Source organism: Neofelis nebulosa, chromosome 13 (assembly GCF_028018385.1).
Source record: "Neofelis nebulosa isolate mNeoNeb1 chromosome 13, mNeoNeb1.pri, whole genome shotgun sequence".
In the NCBI taxonomy this organism is placed as follows: Eukaryota; Metazoa; Chordata; class Mammalia; order Carnivora; family Felidae; genus Neofelis; species Neofelis nebulosa.
In genome coordinates, this window is record NC_080794.1 from 78,642,923 (window position 1) to 78,658,207 (window position 15,285).

The window sequence follows — 15,285 nt, forward strand, 5'->3', positions numbered from 1 at the left end:
TTTGTCTTCCTTGGATTCTAGATTCCACATGGCCATGACTTCAGTCGTGATACCAGTTGGTTTTTTAAAAATTGTGCTCTTTGGGAGGGTATCAACTTGCAAGTGCAGGGAAACAAATTAACAATAGCCAGTAGGGCCTCCCTACCCTAGGTGTTCCCTTTCTACCTCTGCATCATTAAGCTTCATAACTTACATAACTAAAGCATATATGAAAACTTAATATAGTCAGACACCGACTTAAGGAAACCTATGGAGAATTGTTCCATTTATGGAATTCCTGCATGGGCACCACGCTGACAAACCTACACTTTGGAAAAGGATTTCAATTCCTGTACTCCCAAGGAGAAAAAAGTAGTGGTGAACAGTTATGAAACTAACAAGGACAACAAACCCAGTTATCAAAACTTCCCCCCGATGATCTATATACCCTCAACTTCATACAAACTCCTAATTCTGCATAGAAGAATCGAGATCTAAAATGCTTCACAACTCTCTGATGTAGTTTTACACATACACCGAACAAAGAGAGTGGTAACAGAGGCCACAGGTCCCTCACAAGAGAACTCAATAGGTGGTGACTCAAAGGTGAGTCAGTGTTAACCGATATCCTATGCACCAGAGAGACAAAGTATCAAATGAGAGGAGTCGCTCAGCGAACCAAAGTAATCCTCTTGACCACGTCTGATAAATCTCGTATGTTTTTGTGTTCATCACAACTCACAAAGTGAGGGTCCCTTACCACAGGCTGTGATGAGTAAAATTGAAATCCTCAGCTTTCACAAAGCTGGGGGGAAAAAAAAAAAAAAGGCAGAACCATGAGAAGAACTGTCCTCAAATTCAAATCCCCACTCCTCTCTGCCAGCTCCCCCAACACACACTTTAGAGTAAGAAAATATAAAAATTACTATTTTGTTGGTTTCTAGCATGCCTATAAATTATATAATGCCTTCACATACATCTGTGATTCTCATGATTCATAACAACATACGGCATTGTAAGTCTTAGTTTATAGATGAAGAAATTAAGGATGAGGAAGTTCAAGTGGGTTTCTGTGATCGGTCGGTGATCACAATGGTACAATCATAACTGCAACAGATCCACTCAAATCTGTGCTCCTTACGACACCAAGATGTAAATACTATAGATCAAATGAAAATGTATGTTTGAAATGTTCATTAAAGCTGGCTCAGGAGGCGAGGCAACAGAGGTTCCTCCTTTATAAACGGTAAAAATAAACACATTTGAGATTGTATCAGCAGTTCTCAAATACCTGGTTCACAGGACCCCTACACATTTTAAAAATTATTAAGGACTCCAAAGACCCATCGTTTATGTGGGTTATACAGACATCTACAACGTTAGAAATCAAAAATAACACTTTTAAACATAAGCATACACAAGCTCACGTTCCACCAACTGTGTGGCTGATGATGTCCTCACACATCGTATGACTCTTGGAAAACACCACTGTACCTTGTAAGAGACCGGCACTGAAAAAGGCAAACGGCATTTCTGTATTACCGCGAGAATCGTTTTGACAGGAGACCCCTTCTGTGAGGGTCGTGGAGGTCCAACGCGGTCCTCCAACCACACTTTGAAAACCACTCACTGAGTGGGGCGCCCGGGTGGCTCAGTCAGTTATGAGTCCGACTCTTGGTTTCAGCTCAGCTCATGATCTCACGGTCCGTGAGCTCAAACCCATGCCGGGCTCCTTCACTGTCAGCTCAGAGCTTGCTTGGGATTCACTCTCTCTCCCTTTCTTTCTGCCCCTCACCAGCTCATGCTCTCATCTCTCTCTCAAATAAAGAAATGCACTTAAGTGGGGCGCCTGGGTGGCGCAGTCGGTTAAGCGTCCGACTTCAGCCAGGTCACGATCTCGCGGTCCGTGAGTTCGAGCCCCGCGTCAGGCTCTGGGCTGATGGCTCGGAGCCTGGAGCCTGTTTCCGATTCTGTGTCTCCCTCTCTCTCTGTCCCTCCCCCGTTCATGCTCTGTCTCTCTCTGTCCCAAAAATAAATTAAAAAAAAAAAAAAACGTTGAAAAAAAAAAAGAAATGCACTTAAGAAAAGAAAAGAAAAAAGAAAACTACAGAGTTAAAAAGTTAACAGAAAAAGTTAACAGCTATCATGGCAATTCTTCTTCAATTCTAAGTTCTAACCTGTTATCTTACTTTAAGTACACTGTTTCTCACTGCTGGATTAAAAAAAAATTTAAGGAAGGAGTGTTTTATTTATTCCCTCCTACCACTAATTCTCTTTGCAATGTATAGTGCCCTGGACCGAGATGGCACCAAACATTTATGGGGTAAATTGAACCTCTTCTAAACTCCAGTGGATAGAGGAAGAGAAAACATCTTAAAGCAAAATTATCACCTCCCTACTATGATAAAGACATGAAAAATGAAGTATATAATACAGAGGTCAGATCTTCTTAAGCCAGTTAGATGCATCAAACAGACAAAAACTCCATTCAAGACATGGAGGAAAAGATCTAAACGAGAAACGAGGAGAAAGTTAATGCTTTAAGGTTATAACTGTCCACCTTTCTCCTAAGTTGTCTCTATCCAAATAAAAGTAGCAAAGCATATTCTGAAGTATAAATGGTTTTAATATTATCTGTATCTCTGCTTCTCTTACCTGAGGTTGGAACTTATTAAATATTTCTTTAACTTAGTAAATATTTTTAAGAAGATTTGTACCTGTATATTTGAGAGAAATCCAAACATGAGACCTCTGCAGAAATAACAGATAAGTGAATAATAATGCCACCTCATAATTACATAATTTTTTCTAAAAATTTTAAAAACTTTAATTTTCATTCAGTCTTAAAAACCACAAGTTGCAAGACTTACCCAAGGATACACTAAATCAACAAATCAACAGTAATCTCAGAAATACAAAAGTAATTCCCAGTCATCTAATCCTACTGTTTCAGGGCAAAGAGGCTAAGCTACTTTCCAGAGAAACCGTAAGAGCACAGAGTATCCCCAAGACACTCCAACAGTTAACAGCACAGACTCTGGTCTAATAAATGCTGTTGACTAGCATGATTCTCAGAATAATGGAGTCCAAATCCTAAATTGATAGCATTAAGAATTCCAAACATTTAGAATAACTTACTCAAATATTTTAAATAAACAGTTTACTAAAAAATGGCTTAAAATTTAGATAAATTGTATTCATGGGCTTTATTACAGACTAACACTGTCAGGAATTTTCTCCTTATATCTCACTAATTTCAAAATACCTGAACTAAATTCAATCTGTACTATCTGCCACTCCAGTATTAGTAAATGAAGGACACATAGTTTGCTACAAACATTTCAATTCTTCCTATGTCAAAAGTTTGCAATTGAGTCCTGACTAAAACCCAAAGTTAAATACTGAGAACTAATAACCTTTCCAAATATTAGACTAGACCAAACATCACCTGTCCTAAATCTTACAGATAATACTTAATGGTAAGAACAAAATAAGGCTTTTAGTGCATTATAAAAATGATTAGCATACAGCGAAACTGGCTATAATAGAATGGCTCTTACTTCAGCCACAGCAAGTTTCACGGAACTAAAAGCTCTGAATTATTTACTTGCTTGACCAAATAACTAAGGTAGCAGAGACTGTGTAGCCAGCAACCACAATCATCCTTAGTGATGAGTATGAGCATAATCCAGTACTCATGAAAGACTACTGCGTGAAAAGGAGAGTAAGCACATAACACAAACACCAGAGGCACTATTTAGTAGATATTGATGCCTAAATGAAATAGCCATATCTAAGAACAGAGCACAGTTATTTTTCAAATATAGATTCTTATAGCCAGCTACTAAATAAAAGTATGTCATTATCACTATTTAAGATTTTACAGCAAAAATCGCTTACAATTGCAGATTATACAGGAAGGATGTGGGAGCTGATCCTATGAGAAATGGCTTCTAAACATCTGAGGTCACAAATACCTGTTTCACTGGCATGTACCTTTGCCAGTGAACCAAGTACGCATATAGGTACTTAATACAAAGGAAAACACCCAATCAAAACATTTTTATTGTGCTAATCATAGTATTCTTGTTTTTTTAAGTGCATGCCAACAAGAACTAATTATGCTGGGCAGTGGGCCATTTTCTAGCTCTTTTCTCAAAGATATGCAAACCAAAGCACAGACATCTCAATACTCTACTCACCATATCTTCACCTCCATTCTCCAGACAATACACGAAGAATTCATGGGCATAAATACCCAATGTACTGATTAAAGAAGAAAGAAATACATGTTCTAAAGCAGTCTGCTGGTTTCATGAAAAAATTATGCACCAGACCAGCGAAAATCAGTTGTTTTTCTTTATCAGTCCAAGGAAAGGATCATCTACAGTTTATCTATACTGACCTTTCCTAAGAATACGAAATTGAAAGCCACAGCTTCTGGAGGGTCAGAGAAGGTTGCAAACACATGCAGGTTTTGTTTTTGTTTGCGTGTGGAAATAGAGCTGATGCCCATAAGGTGCCCAACAGACCTTAACTCAGAACTGTGAACTGTTGGAGATTTTCATCAGCATTATTTGTGTGTATGTGTTGTGTGATGTAGTATGGTGTGTGTGTGTGTGTGTGTGTGTGTGTGTGTGTGTGCGCGCGCGCGCAAAGGGAGGAGGTGCTCCTCTTTGATACTGACTTTACAATCAGAATTTAGGTTACAAACTAGCAGCCTAACTGTGTTTATAATGACAACCTTACACCATTTTTTAAAAAAAGGTTAAAATGTTTTGTACATCTGTTTATGAAATTCAAAGGATACAGAATTCTTTAGACTGAACTCAAAATTCCAGCACTTCAGTTACATAGCTGAGGTCACTTTGTGAAAATCTATCAAGCATACTCTCAGGATCTGGGCAATTTCTATCTACACACACACACACACACACACGTCAGTAAGTTCGTACACACACAAAAAAGTTCTGCATTTAAAGGGCTAACGTGCTTTTTTCTATAGGATGGTGAAAAGACGATATTTAGGCAGGGACAAGAAAAATGATGTTGTGAGCTCTTCGGCTGTCTGTGGGAAAAACATTCCTGAAGAAAAACCAGGAAGGCCCTTGTGATGGGCGCATGCTTGGAGTGTGAGCACAGCCAGGAGGCCAGAACAGACTAAGTGAAAGAAGAGTTATAGAAGATAAGGTCAGAGCTGGAGACATGGCCAGGAGTGAAGTAAAGCGGTGAATGAGTTAGACCCACACATACCTTTGAAAGGGGAAACTTGTTTAATGTGTCACCTAGCAAATATCTGACATATCTCTAGTAAAATGTCTGACAGATATAGGATAATCAATAAACGTGTATTCACTTAGTTACTAAACCAAAGATACGGAAGTTTATTCAGTAGGTGTCCTATATGTGACATTTAATATCTCCAATTAGATAGATACTATTTGTTTCCATTTTACAGATATGAAAACTGAAACCAGGGAAGAGAAAGCCCTTTGTTCAAGGGTTCTTGCTTGGGAGAGTGAAGTCAGGTACATATTATCCCCAAAGCTCTATGGACTGAAACAGACAACTAAGTACTTCTCTATGGCCTCAACCCAAAAGAATAAAATAATTCCATAGTAGTGGCAGTCTCTACTTAGCACCTGCATTTCTACTCATCTGAAGGTAAGTAATTAACACCTATACCTCCTTCTTCCCTACTACAACTACAATAAGTATGTGGTTTTATCCGAGTCTTAGCAGTTTGGCAAGAAAACATTTTCAAACTAAACTTCTGTAAAACTTCTACTAATAACTAGGTAGTTGCTTTATGACTCTCCAGTGAAGTATGATGTGCTCTGATGCCATGCCAAAAGTGCTGGTAGGTCCTAGGACTCCAGAAACAGAACAAAGGGATTTAACTGCACTTGTTTCCTGGTGACATTGTTCTGAGAAAATGGAGACTACGATAGGAAGAAATGTAAGGGCAATATTTAACTTCTAAACATGGTATTGAGTGGTAGAAACTCTAACTTGAAATGTCAGATATTCTTACTGAACAACTGATTCAAAAAGGCTCAGCCTGCTGTATGGAATTTTACTAAGAGGAGAAAAAAAAAAAAAAAAGAGACTGGTTACACTTTCTTGAATAGAGGTTTTTTAGGAATGTCTGAGCCATATGAATCCTGTATACCTTCTAAGAAGGCCAACAAAATTATTAAAGTGCTTAATATTTAAGCACATTAGTTTCAGTTATACTTACAGCAACAAAGTTGTACCTGTCTGTCTGTACTCACTACTCAACCTGGAGTCTAAGGCCTCCAGGCAGGTTTGGAGGGGACTATAAATTTCATGAAATTAAACAAAAATCTGTGTATACATTTTTCTGCAGAGACCCACAGTTCTTATTAGCTTTCCAAAAAGATAAAACCCTCAAAAAAAGGCTTAAAAGTACTTTTCAACATATATGTACATCTGCTCCTTTTCTGTAGACATTTAAAGCATAGCTTTTGTCCTGTTTTTTAGTTTCTTTTTTTTTTAAGAGTTTAGAGCAAACTTTTTTTTATAAAGAGCCAGATAGTTTATATTCTAGAATCTGTGGGTGCATATGGTCTGTTTCACGTTGTTCTCTGAACAACTTTAAATGTAAAGTTTAGAATGTAAAAACCATTCTTAACTCATGGGCCTAATACCAGCTTGTTTTAGAGATCTCTGCCGAAACAACACAGCACGGGCTTTGGGAGTCCAGACTTTTTTTTCTTTTTTCTTCTCTTTCCTGAGGATTTCAAGAAAGTCACTAACCCCTCTTAAGTCTCAAGTTTCCACATCTTTAAAAATGAGACACTCAACTCTCCCGTAAAGTAGTTTTAAATATTAAGTGAGGCAGCAAGTATGTTGAACCGCCCACACAATGCCTGGCATATAGTTTAGGAAACTGATTTTATGATTCTTGCCCCTGCCTCATATGATAATCATTAGTAGTACTTGTAAGTCAATATGAAGTGCTGATCAGCAGGCATGCTCCTCCCATACAATCTACTTTATAATGATCTGTTTTGGCTATTTCCAGGAACAAACTGGAGTTTTCCTGGACAACCAGCAAACCTGCACGTTACTGATGAGAATCGAACAGTCTCCTCGTCACTACTCTTCTCCCTTCAATGTGTGAATCAAATTTCTAGAGCAAAGATTTCTCAATACATTATTTTCCATCTAAATAGCTATAAATGCCCAGATCATAATAATTCAAAGAAGCTTAAGAAAACCCAACTTGCAAGAAGTAAAACCAGCATTAGCTGAAGTGTACTTAGGTGTACCAGGGACCCTAAGGTTACAAAATACTGCACAGCCCAAAGGCATCAGCAGAGATACTGATCTCCTCTTCCTATTCCTCACAAAACTGAAGGTTTCAAATACATCCAAAACGCCATTATGTTGAGCTTCCATTGCTCTTTGTTTTCTCCAGAAAGACTAACCAGCTAACTATGTTATAACCATTTTTATCCTTCACCATACCTATCACAACACTAGCTAGGTATGACAGTCTTCAGGAAACAGTTATTGAAAATAAGCATTTTAATTTTTTTAATGTTTATAGAGTTAAAAAAAATTTTTTTAATGTTTATTCATTTTTGAGAGAGCACAAGTGGGGGTGGGGCAGAGAGAGAGGGAGACAGAATCCAGAGCAGGCTCCAAGCTGTCAGCACAGAGCCTGACGCGGGGCTTGAACCCACGAACCATGAGATCATGACCTGAGCCAAAGTCGGATGCTTAACCAACTGAGCCACCCGGGCGCCCCAGTGTTTATTTATTTTTTCGGAGGGGGGAGAGAGGGAGGGGCATAGAAGGAGGGAGACACAGAATCCAAAGCTGACTCCAGACTCTGAGCTGTCAGGACAGAGCACCACGCAGGGCTCGAACTCATGGACCACGAGATCATGACCTGAGCTGAAGTCACACACTTAACCGACTGAGCAACCTACTGAGCAGGCATCCCTGAAAATAAGTATTTTAGAAATGATTTTATTTATCTAAGACAATAGTCCTTCAATTCTATTTATATAAAAATATTCATCTGAGCAGCAATAAAAGAAAAAGCACAACAATTATAAAATTAGCTACTACATCATTATTCCAGAACAGCTAGAGTGATACAATAATGTCCTTGTACTTTCCCCAAGAATCAAAGGCTGTATTCCTGCTAATTGTTATTAAGTAAAACTATGATTCCTATAATCACTAAGGATTTTAGAGGCTATTTTCAAGTATTTTCTAGCCTAAGACACCTTTTAAAAGTTGTCCATATATAGAAAGAGTATGAAAGAGAAAGTGAATAAATATAGGACATTACACCTTACAGATGATTTTGACAGCTTTCAGTGAATTTACTTTGAAAAATTTTAAGACATAACTGAAAGCCATGTTTACTTCAAATAATCAGTAAAATGAAAATGCTATAATTAACAATCACAGTAAATGTTTTTCTTCATCATCTCAGAAGACAAAAGAGAAAGGAATTCAATTACAAACCACATTACAGAGTATGAGGCTTTTCAGACCAAGCCTAATTTAGTCCTCTGAAATTAATGGTATATTTAGAGAAGATATAGGTAAATATCAACATGCTAAAAAGCTCTACCTAACTAAACACACCCGGTCTTTTGGTCTCTAGTCTATAGGAATATTTGAAAAATTTCCACAAATACAGAGCAGAATGCTTTTCAGGAGTAAAAGAACAGAACAGTTAGGACAAAAACAGTCAGGTACAGAAGATATTCTATGAACTTGAAGAGGGAAGTTTTCTCCCAAATAACTGTTCCATACGCATTCGTTGAATTCAAATCTCATTAAGTAGATATCCCCTTATTTGTCAATCAGAGAAGTATATGCTTACGTAGTTAACGACTTATTTCACACTAAAGCAAAAAGCCACCAAACTTAAGTGAAAAGCAGCCACTATGTACTTACTATCACTGTACTGCAGAAACGGAAAATGTTTCATGAAATTTTTTAAAAATTTCTGGTAGAATGATTTAATTCAACATATCAATACTTTTTGTAAAATAAAATTGCTTAATGCAAGGCCCTTGAAAGATAATAATGCTTAAAGAAGGGTAAAAATCATCACCTTTTACTATCGAGCTATTAACTCTGCCCATTTTCACTGATTATGAACAGCACTGCTCCCTTTAGGGACGGTCTCAAATGCATACAATGCCAGGGCCAGACAAGTACCATTAGCAAGTAGGCGGGGACTAAAACCTAAGCCGAAGAACTTCCTGCAGCTGCTACTAGACCTCCCTCTCCATCCTGTTATTGCTAGAAGGAATGCAGGCCATTCCTTCCAACGTTTCCTAAGAGAAGCCAGAATTCCATTTTTATTTTGATTTTGATTCAATGTTTATTTATTTTTGAGAGCGGGGAGGGACAGAGAGAGGGAGAGAGAGGGAGTCAGAGGATCCGAAGCTGGCTGTGCTGGCAGCAGAGAGCCCAACATGGGGCTCGAACTCATGGCTTGGGCCAAAGTTGGAAGCTTAACCAACGGAGCCACCCAGGTGCCCCCAAGATCTCCCGTTTTTAGATACTGGCAATTAAGAAACAAAAAAATACAGCGAGGTCGAATAAAAAGTACCTGCAAACTGAATCTGGCCTTTCTACATGCAACCAGTGCTAAGACACAGCAATAATACTCTAGGAACAAAAACATCGTGAAGAATCTCAAGCATGTGACTCCCAAATTCTAAACTCCCCCAGACTATTACTCAGATTGCACACTGAAGGTGGATTTTCCATGTAGTCAAAAATATTAGTGGTAATCTTTCTCTCCTGAAGACTAATTTTTGGACTAATTTTTTAAAAAGTACTACTTTAATTTACTATTTTAAAGTGTACATTTTAGGAAAAAACGAACATTTGAGGGAAGTGAATTTAGAATTGTATCAGTAAAACTAGAATTATATAATATGTAGAAACTGTATACATGTTACAACTCATTTCTTAAAAAGCGTTATGATGTTTTACAAACTGTGTTAGTTGGGTAAAATGAAGTGTTAATCACAGCAATCCTTAGAAAGCAACCATTTGAACTCTGAATCTCTAGATTGAGACGTCAGGAACTGGCATCCCTGATGGGCCACCTTCACTTCAGCAACATGAAATGGAAAAACAAATAAAGGAGGGGAGAAGTGACTATAATGTTAATCGTCAAGGATGAATATTATATAACTGCCAAAGGATCCTAAGACCCATACAATTTTCTTTACCGCTTTAGCTCTAAGTAGATTAGACGGCTCTAAAGGATAAAATAGACCTTCTATTTGGAAACAAAATAGATTAAACATTTAAATGGATTAAAATAGAAATATTATGTATGCTAGCACCCAAAGATTTAACCTTTCAAGGATCTGCTCTCAAATGTCCAATTTAAGAGGGGTGCCTGGGTGGCTCAGTCAGCGTCTGACTCTTGATTTCGGCCCAGGTCATGATCACCAGGAGCCTGCTTGGGATTCTCACTGTCCCTCTTTGTTTGCCCCACCAGCACGTGCACGCGTTGTCTCTCTCTCTCTCTCTCTCTCTCTCTCTCAAAAGTAAACTTAAAAAAAAAAAAATTCCAATTTAAGAAAAAAACTCTGTAGTTACACTCTTCTCAGAGTTCTCAGTTAATTTGTAAATGTACTTCCACATGTCATATTGATAGCACACTTAAAAAAACACAAAACACAAAACCTTGAGAACAAGATGACAGAGTTGAAGGCAAAAAGGCAGCTCTGGCTTTATCAGGGCTGGATTTCCCCACAGGACAGCGGTGTGACCGTAAGCAAGTTTAACTACTTTGAGCACCACCCCCTCATCCATATAAAAGGGTAAACACTAGCTACTTTAATTCTCGCTATGAAAATTGTGATACATCTTAAATGTGTTTTAATTCATTCTCTTAACTGAAATTTGAATCCGTTCCACAACCTCAGTAGTTTAAAATACTTCTGGCAGAAGAGCTACACAGACAAGAGAACTTAACACTTTCTGAAGCAGCCCTTTTCATCCTCACACTTCTATTATTTTCTTTTACTAAACTAAAATCAGCTGCCTTGTTACTTCAAACCCCAGCCCCCACCGATCACATTCTAGTTAAGTCATAGTAAGTATGGCTAATTCAGTTCTCATTAAACTTTAAGCTCCACCAGGGTTGAGGCTGCTCAGTATCGAAGCCCTGACACTAAACAATAATAAGCACATAGTAGGTGTACGACGAATATTTGCAGTGCGAGATCTGTTCTGTGCAGTATTTACTGATTGACCACTGCGGTGCCTTCTGATATAAAGGGCACAAACGTGTACATTTCTAGAGGTGATCATTTAGTGTGTAAGGTTTAAAACTGGAACTGTCATATATAACCAAACACATGCTATGTTTTTAAAAAATCCCGTAAGATACAGTAAATGAAAGCAATTTTGCTGTACCTTAGATGGTGATTCTATTCAATGATACAGATGATAAAGTGTCTTCTAAAGCAATAACCCTACTAATGTCTCCATAATGGTATTCATAATTTCCCTGAGATTTAACTGCATTCCAAGTCTACATTAAAAAACAAAACACACAAAAAAAAAATCAAAACCTCAAAATGATATCCAACCTTATTGCCACTGGCTAATCTGCACACAACCCCAAATTATAACTGAGCCAAATTTTATTATCGGAAAGTTACCCCAAAACCATCAGAGTTGAAGTTGAGACAGAATACCAAAATCTGTGACTTTTTCTGAAGACTTTCTTAGCAACACACTGCTATAAATAAACATCTCACTGGCTAAACACTAGAACTCATTGATAATTTAGTCACTTACATTCCAGAGTTAAAGAGTCGGTTTCATAAAGTATGTTCTACTTCACAGAATAGGAAATCAAACACAGTGAACATCCAGTTCGCCACCCTCTGCAAATCTATGGAAATATTTCCATTACAAAGTAAATTTCTCCTGCCAGTCAACAGTTTTAAGCTGTCACTCTGTGCTACGAGCCTAAACAAAACATAATTAGTGAGGTGTATCTGCCACATACACAAGTCAATAATCCGTATCAAACTGAAACATAAAATATCTCTGGATTCCCTGGGTCGCTGTTACTTGACATCGTGGAAGAAAATCAGTGAACCAGAAATATGCAACTTCCACTAAAAGGCCCTAGGTAAGGCAAGTACCAGATGGACATAGTTTTATAAGGACAAAATCCAAGAGTCAAACATTTTAATGAACAGAAAAGCAGAGGACAGAAAGTGAGATAAAAAAATTCAGCTGATTCAGAATTGCCATGGATGGCCCTTTCCGCTCCAACAAACTAGACCCAAGTAGATGAATCCCCTGTCCCTACAAAACGCCTTGGCCATTTAATCAGAACAGGATACTACGTACAATTAAGCCACCAGATGCAGGAGAGTTTCAAAAAGTTAAAATCACTATCACTAAAATTCCTTTTGCAGGGTGATCTGGGTACTGTTTGAGAAACTTGCACCCGGAATTGCCGTAAGAGGCGCAGGGTCTAGGTGTGCGTTAGGGAACCCACCGCAAAGGGGCAGAAGGCATTAACACCACATCTGCGGCGAATCACGCTACGTACTGGGTCCCAACTGGCTTTCGAGTCGCTGCGGGAAAGGTAATCCTTTACAGCAGATACCACACCTCTGCCCTGAAAGTTGCCAAAGCGCCATTGCAAAAGTGGCCTGCAGTTGCCAAATGTGACAGCCTCCGGCTATCGGCACGCTTCTCTTGCCTGTACTTTGTGTCCAGGAACAGTTTCTCAACGTGGCCAAGGTGATGCTGCAAAACTGCCTCGATGCAGCAGCCACAAAAGGAACAGCTTCTCCACAGTCCCAAAGCCGCCTCCTGGGGATCAGGGGGACTGCCCTTCCACTCTCAATACGCTGCTTCTGCCCACGCCGTCAGCACCCTGAGTGCCCACGGACACGCGGAAAGGGTTCTGGCTCACATTCCTGCACTCTGGGAGCAAGCGAGGCGCACCCTACTCGCCTTCCTCTAGGGTCCCGTCCTGCCAGGCTCGGGGAGCTCCCCGGAAAAGCAGGAGCTGGGGATGAGCCCTTGCCCTTGCCCTTCCCACGCAGGCGGCAGCCTCCCGCCCAGGCCCGGATTCCCGGCAGCCAGGCATCCCCCCCTACCCCCCCCCCCCACGTGCCTGCGGGGCGTCCTTCCCCCACCCCCTCCCTCTCACCTGATCTTGTAACTCGGCAGGGTGTGCTTGCGCTTGATGATCTTCTTGAGCTGGTTGACGATGATGGAGGTGAGCTGGGGCATGGGCCGCCCTTCAAACTGGGAGCGCACCTCGAAGTCGATCAGCGGGTCCTCCACGAAGGAGAAGAACCAGTGGGTGAAGGGCACGCGAGTGAAGACGAAGCGCAGCCTCCCCACCACTCGGGACAGCTTGACGAACAGGTAGGCCGACTTGCCGAAGACCAAGTCCACGTCGATGGCCAGGTGGAAGCCGCCGTTGTACTCCACCTCCGCCTCGAAGGCCAGCTCCTCCGGGGAGGTGGCGGGCAGCGCCTCCCCCTCGGGGCCGTCCGGCTCTCCGCCGGCCGAGGGCACCACCGGCCGGAGGAGCCGGATGGTCTTGATGAAGGGCACGGTCTCGCCCAGGAACACGTCCCGCAGGCTCAGCCCCTCCAGCAGGCGCCCGGCCGTCTTGGTCTGCAGCAGCTCCTCGAACTCCACCTTGATCTTCTTGGTGACCCAGCGGCGGGCCAGCGCGGTGTCCCGCAGCTCCCGGAACAGGAACAGGATGGTGGCGTTGAGGAAGTAGCAGGTCTCCCGCGTCGGCGGGGCGGGGGTCTCGGGGGCCGGGGTCGCGCCGCCCTCGGGGGGCCCGCCGGAGGGCTCCTCGGCCCCGCCGCCGCCGCCATAAAGGTACTCCCTCAGGGACAGGCCCGGCACCGGCTTGATGTAGCGGAAGCCGTCGCCCGCGCGGGCCGCCTCGTCCGGCGGCGGCTCGGGCTGCTTGCGGTACAGCAGCAAGAACTGGGTGAGGAGCGTGAGGAAGGAGCCCAGCACGGCCGACGCCAGAATCATGAGCAGCAGCCCCATCCCGGCACCGCCTCCGCCCGGGCCGCCCGGGCCCCCGCTCCCGCGCCCACAGCGCCGCTCTCTTCACGTCGCCGCCCCCGCTGCCTCCATCTTGAGGACATCGGGCGGCGGGGTCGGCGCGAGCGGCTCCCCGGGCCTCGTCCGGCGGCTCCGGTCGGCGCGGTGCGGCGCCCGAGCCTGCGGCGGCCCGCAACTCCTCAAACGCTCCCGGAGGCAGCTGCTGTGGCGGCGGCGGCGGCCGCGGCGGCGGCGGGACGGAGGGGGCGGCGCGGCACTCCCTCCGGCCCGCGCTCATTGGCCGAACGGCGCGCGTCGTCAGGAGCGTGCTCGCTCCCGGCGGTGTCGCCTGGCAGCCGGCGCCCGGGCGCGCGTGCTCGGGTCCCTCTTCACCTCCCGGGCGCCCTTCCAGCCCCGCCCCCCACGCCAACATTCCATTCCTCCTCGAGCCACGTGGCTGTCACTTCTGGAGCCGCGGACGGGATCCGGGGGGGATGCCTGGGGCCACCCGTTGAAGGATAAGGAGGCCGGGCGTAGGTGGCGTGGCGTGTTCTTGATCTCCGTCCTCCCGATGAGCCCCTCCCCCGCTCTTTGGCCGCGGTCCCTGCCTGTTACCTCTGCTGCAGTGTGGTTCTTCCACTCGCGCCCCTGAGAGATGGGCTGGCGGCGGCTTTCCCTGCAGGGCAGCGCCGCAGAGGATCTGAGCTGGCCGTCCGGAGACCTCCCAAGCCGAGCAGAAGACTGAACTGCTTCAGAGCCCGCCGTCGCTGACCGTCAATGCGACCAGCGGACGCTCTGCGTCTGCGAAGGGTGGGCCTGGGAAGGAGGGACGGAGAAAAAACGGCGTAAGATGCAAACTAACTTTACCGGCAAGGTGGATGTTCGAGATTCAAATGAGAACGAAGTAAAAGAGCCGGGACGAGCAGGGATGATGAATGAGTTTGCCGGATGATCGGAAGACGAGTAGTGGCTCACTGTCAAACTCTTGCAGTGTGTTAAGCCCTAGTGCGTTTTACCGCATTTAGCCCTTCCAAGAGGAAGTTATTGTTAGCCCCCATCCATTTTACAGACGCCAACACTGGCACAGAGAGGCAAAGAAAGTTGCCTAGGGTCACGCAGTAGAGGCTGTTTGCCTAAAATTAATTCCTAACCCCCCGGGTCACCGTGACCACCAAATTGCTACTAGAGTTGTAAGGGGGTTTGCTGGTTCCCTGGTGCACAGAAAGGGGGAGGTGG

At 43.1% G+C, this 15,285-nt stretch overlaps 1 protein-coding gene across 1 annotated transcript in view; it reads right to left on the reverse strand.

Moving 5' to 3' along the window:
* The window catches only part of PDZD8 (PDZ domain containing 8), a 72,455-nt gene extending 58,149 nt beyond the window's left edge, over positions 1 to 14,306 (reverse strand). Inside the window, exon 1 of the mRNA XM_058697902.1 lies at positions 13,184 to 14,306. Within this exon, the coding sequence (XP_058553885.1) occupies positions 13,184 to 14,052 (869 nt within the window). The 5' untranslated portion in view covers positions 14,053 to 14,306. The remainder of the gene's footprint in view (positions 1 to 13,183) is intronic.
* Positions 14,307 to 15,285: the final 979 nt, after the last annotated feature.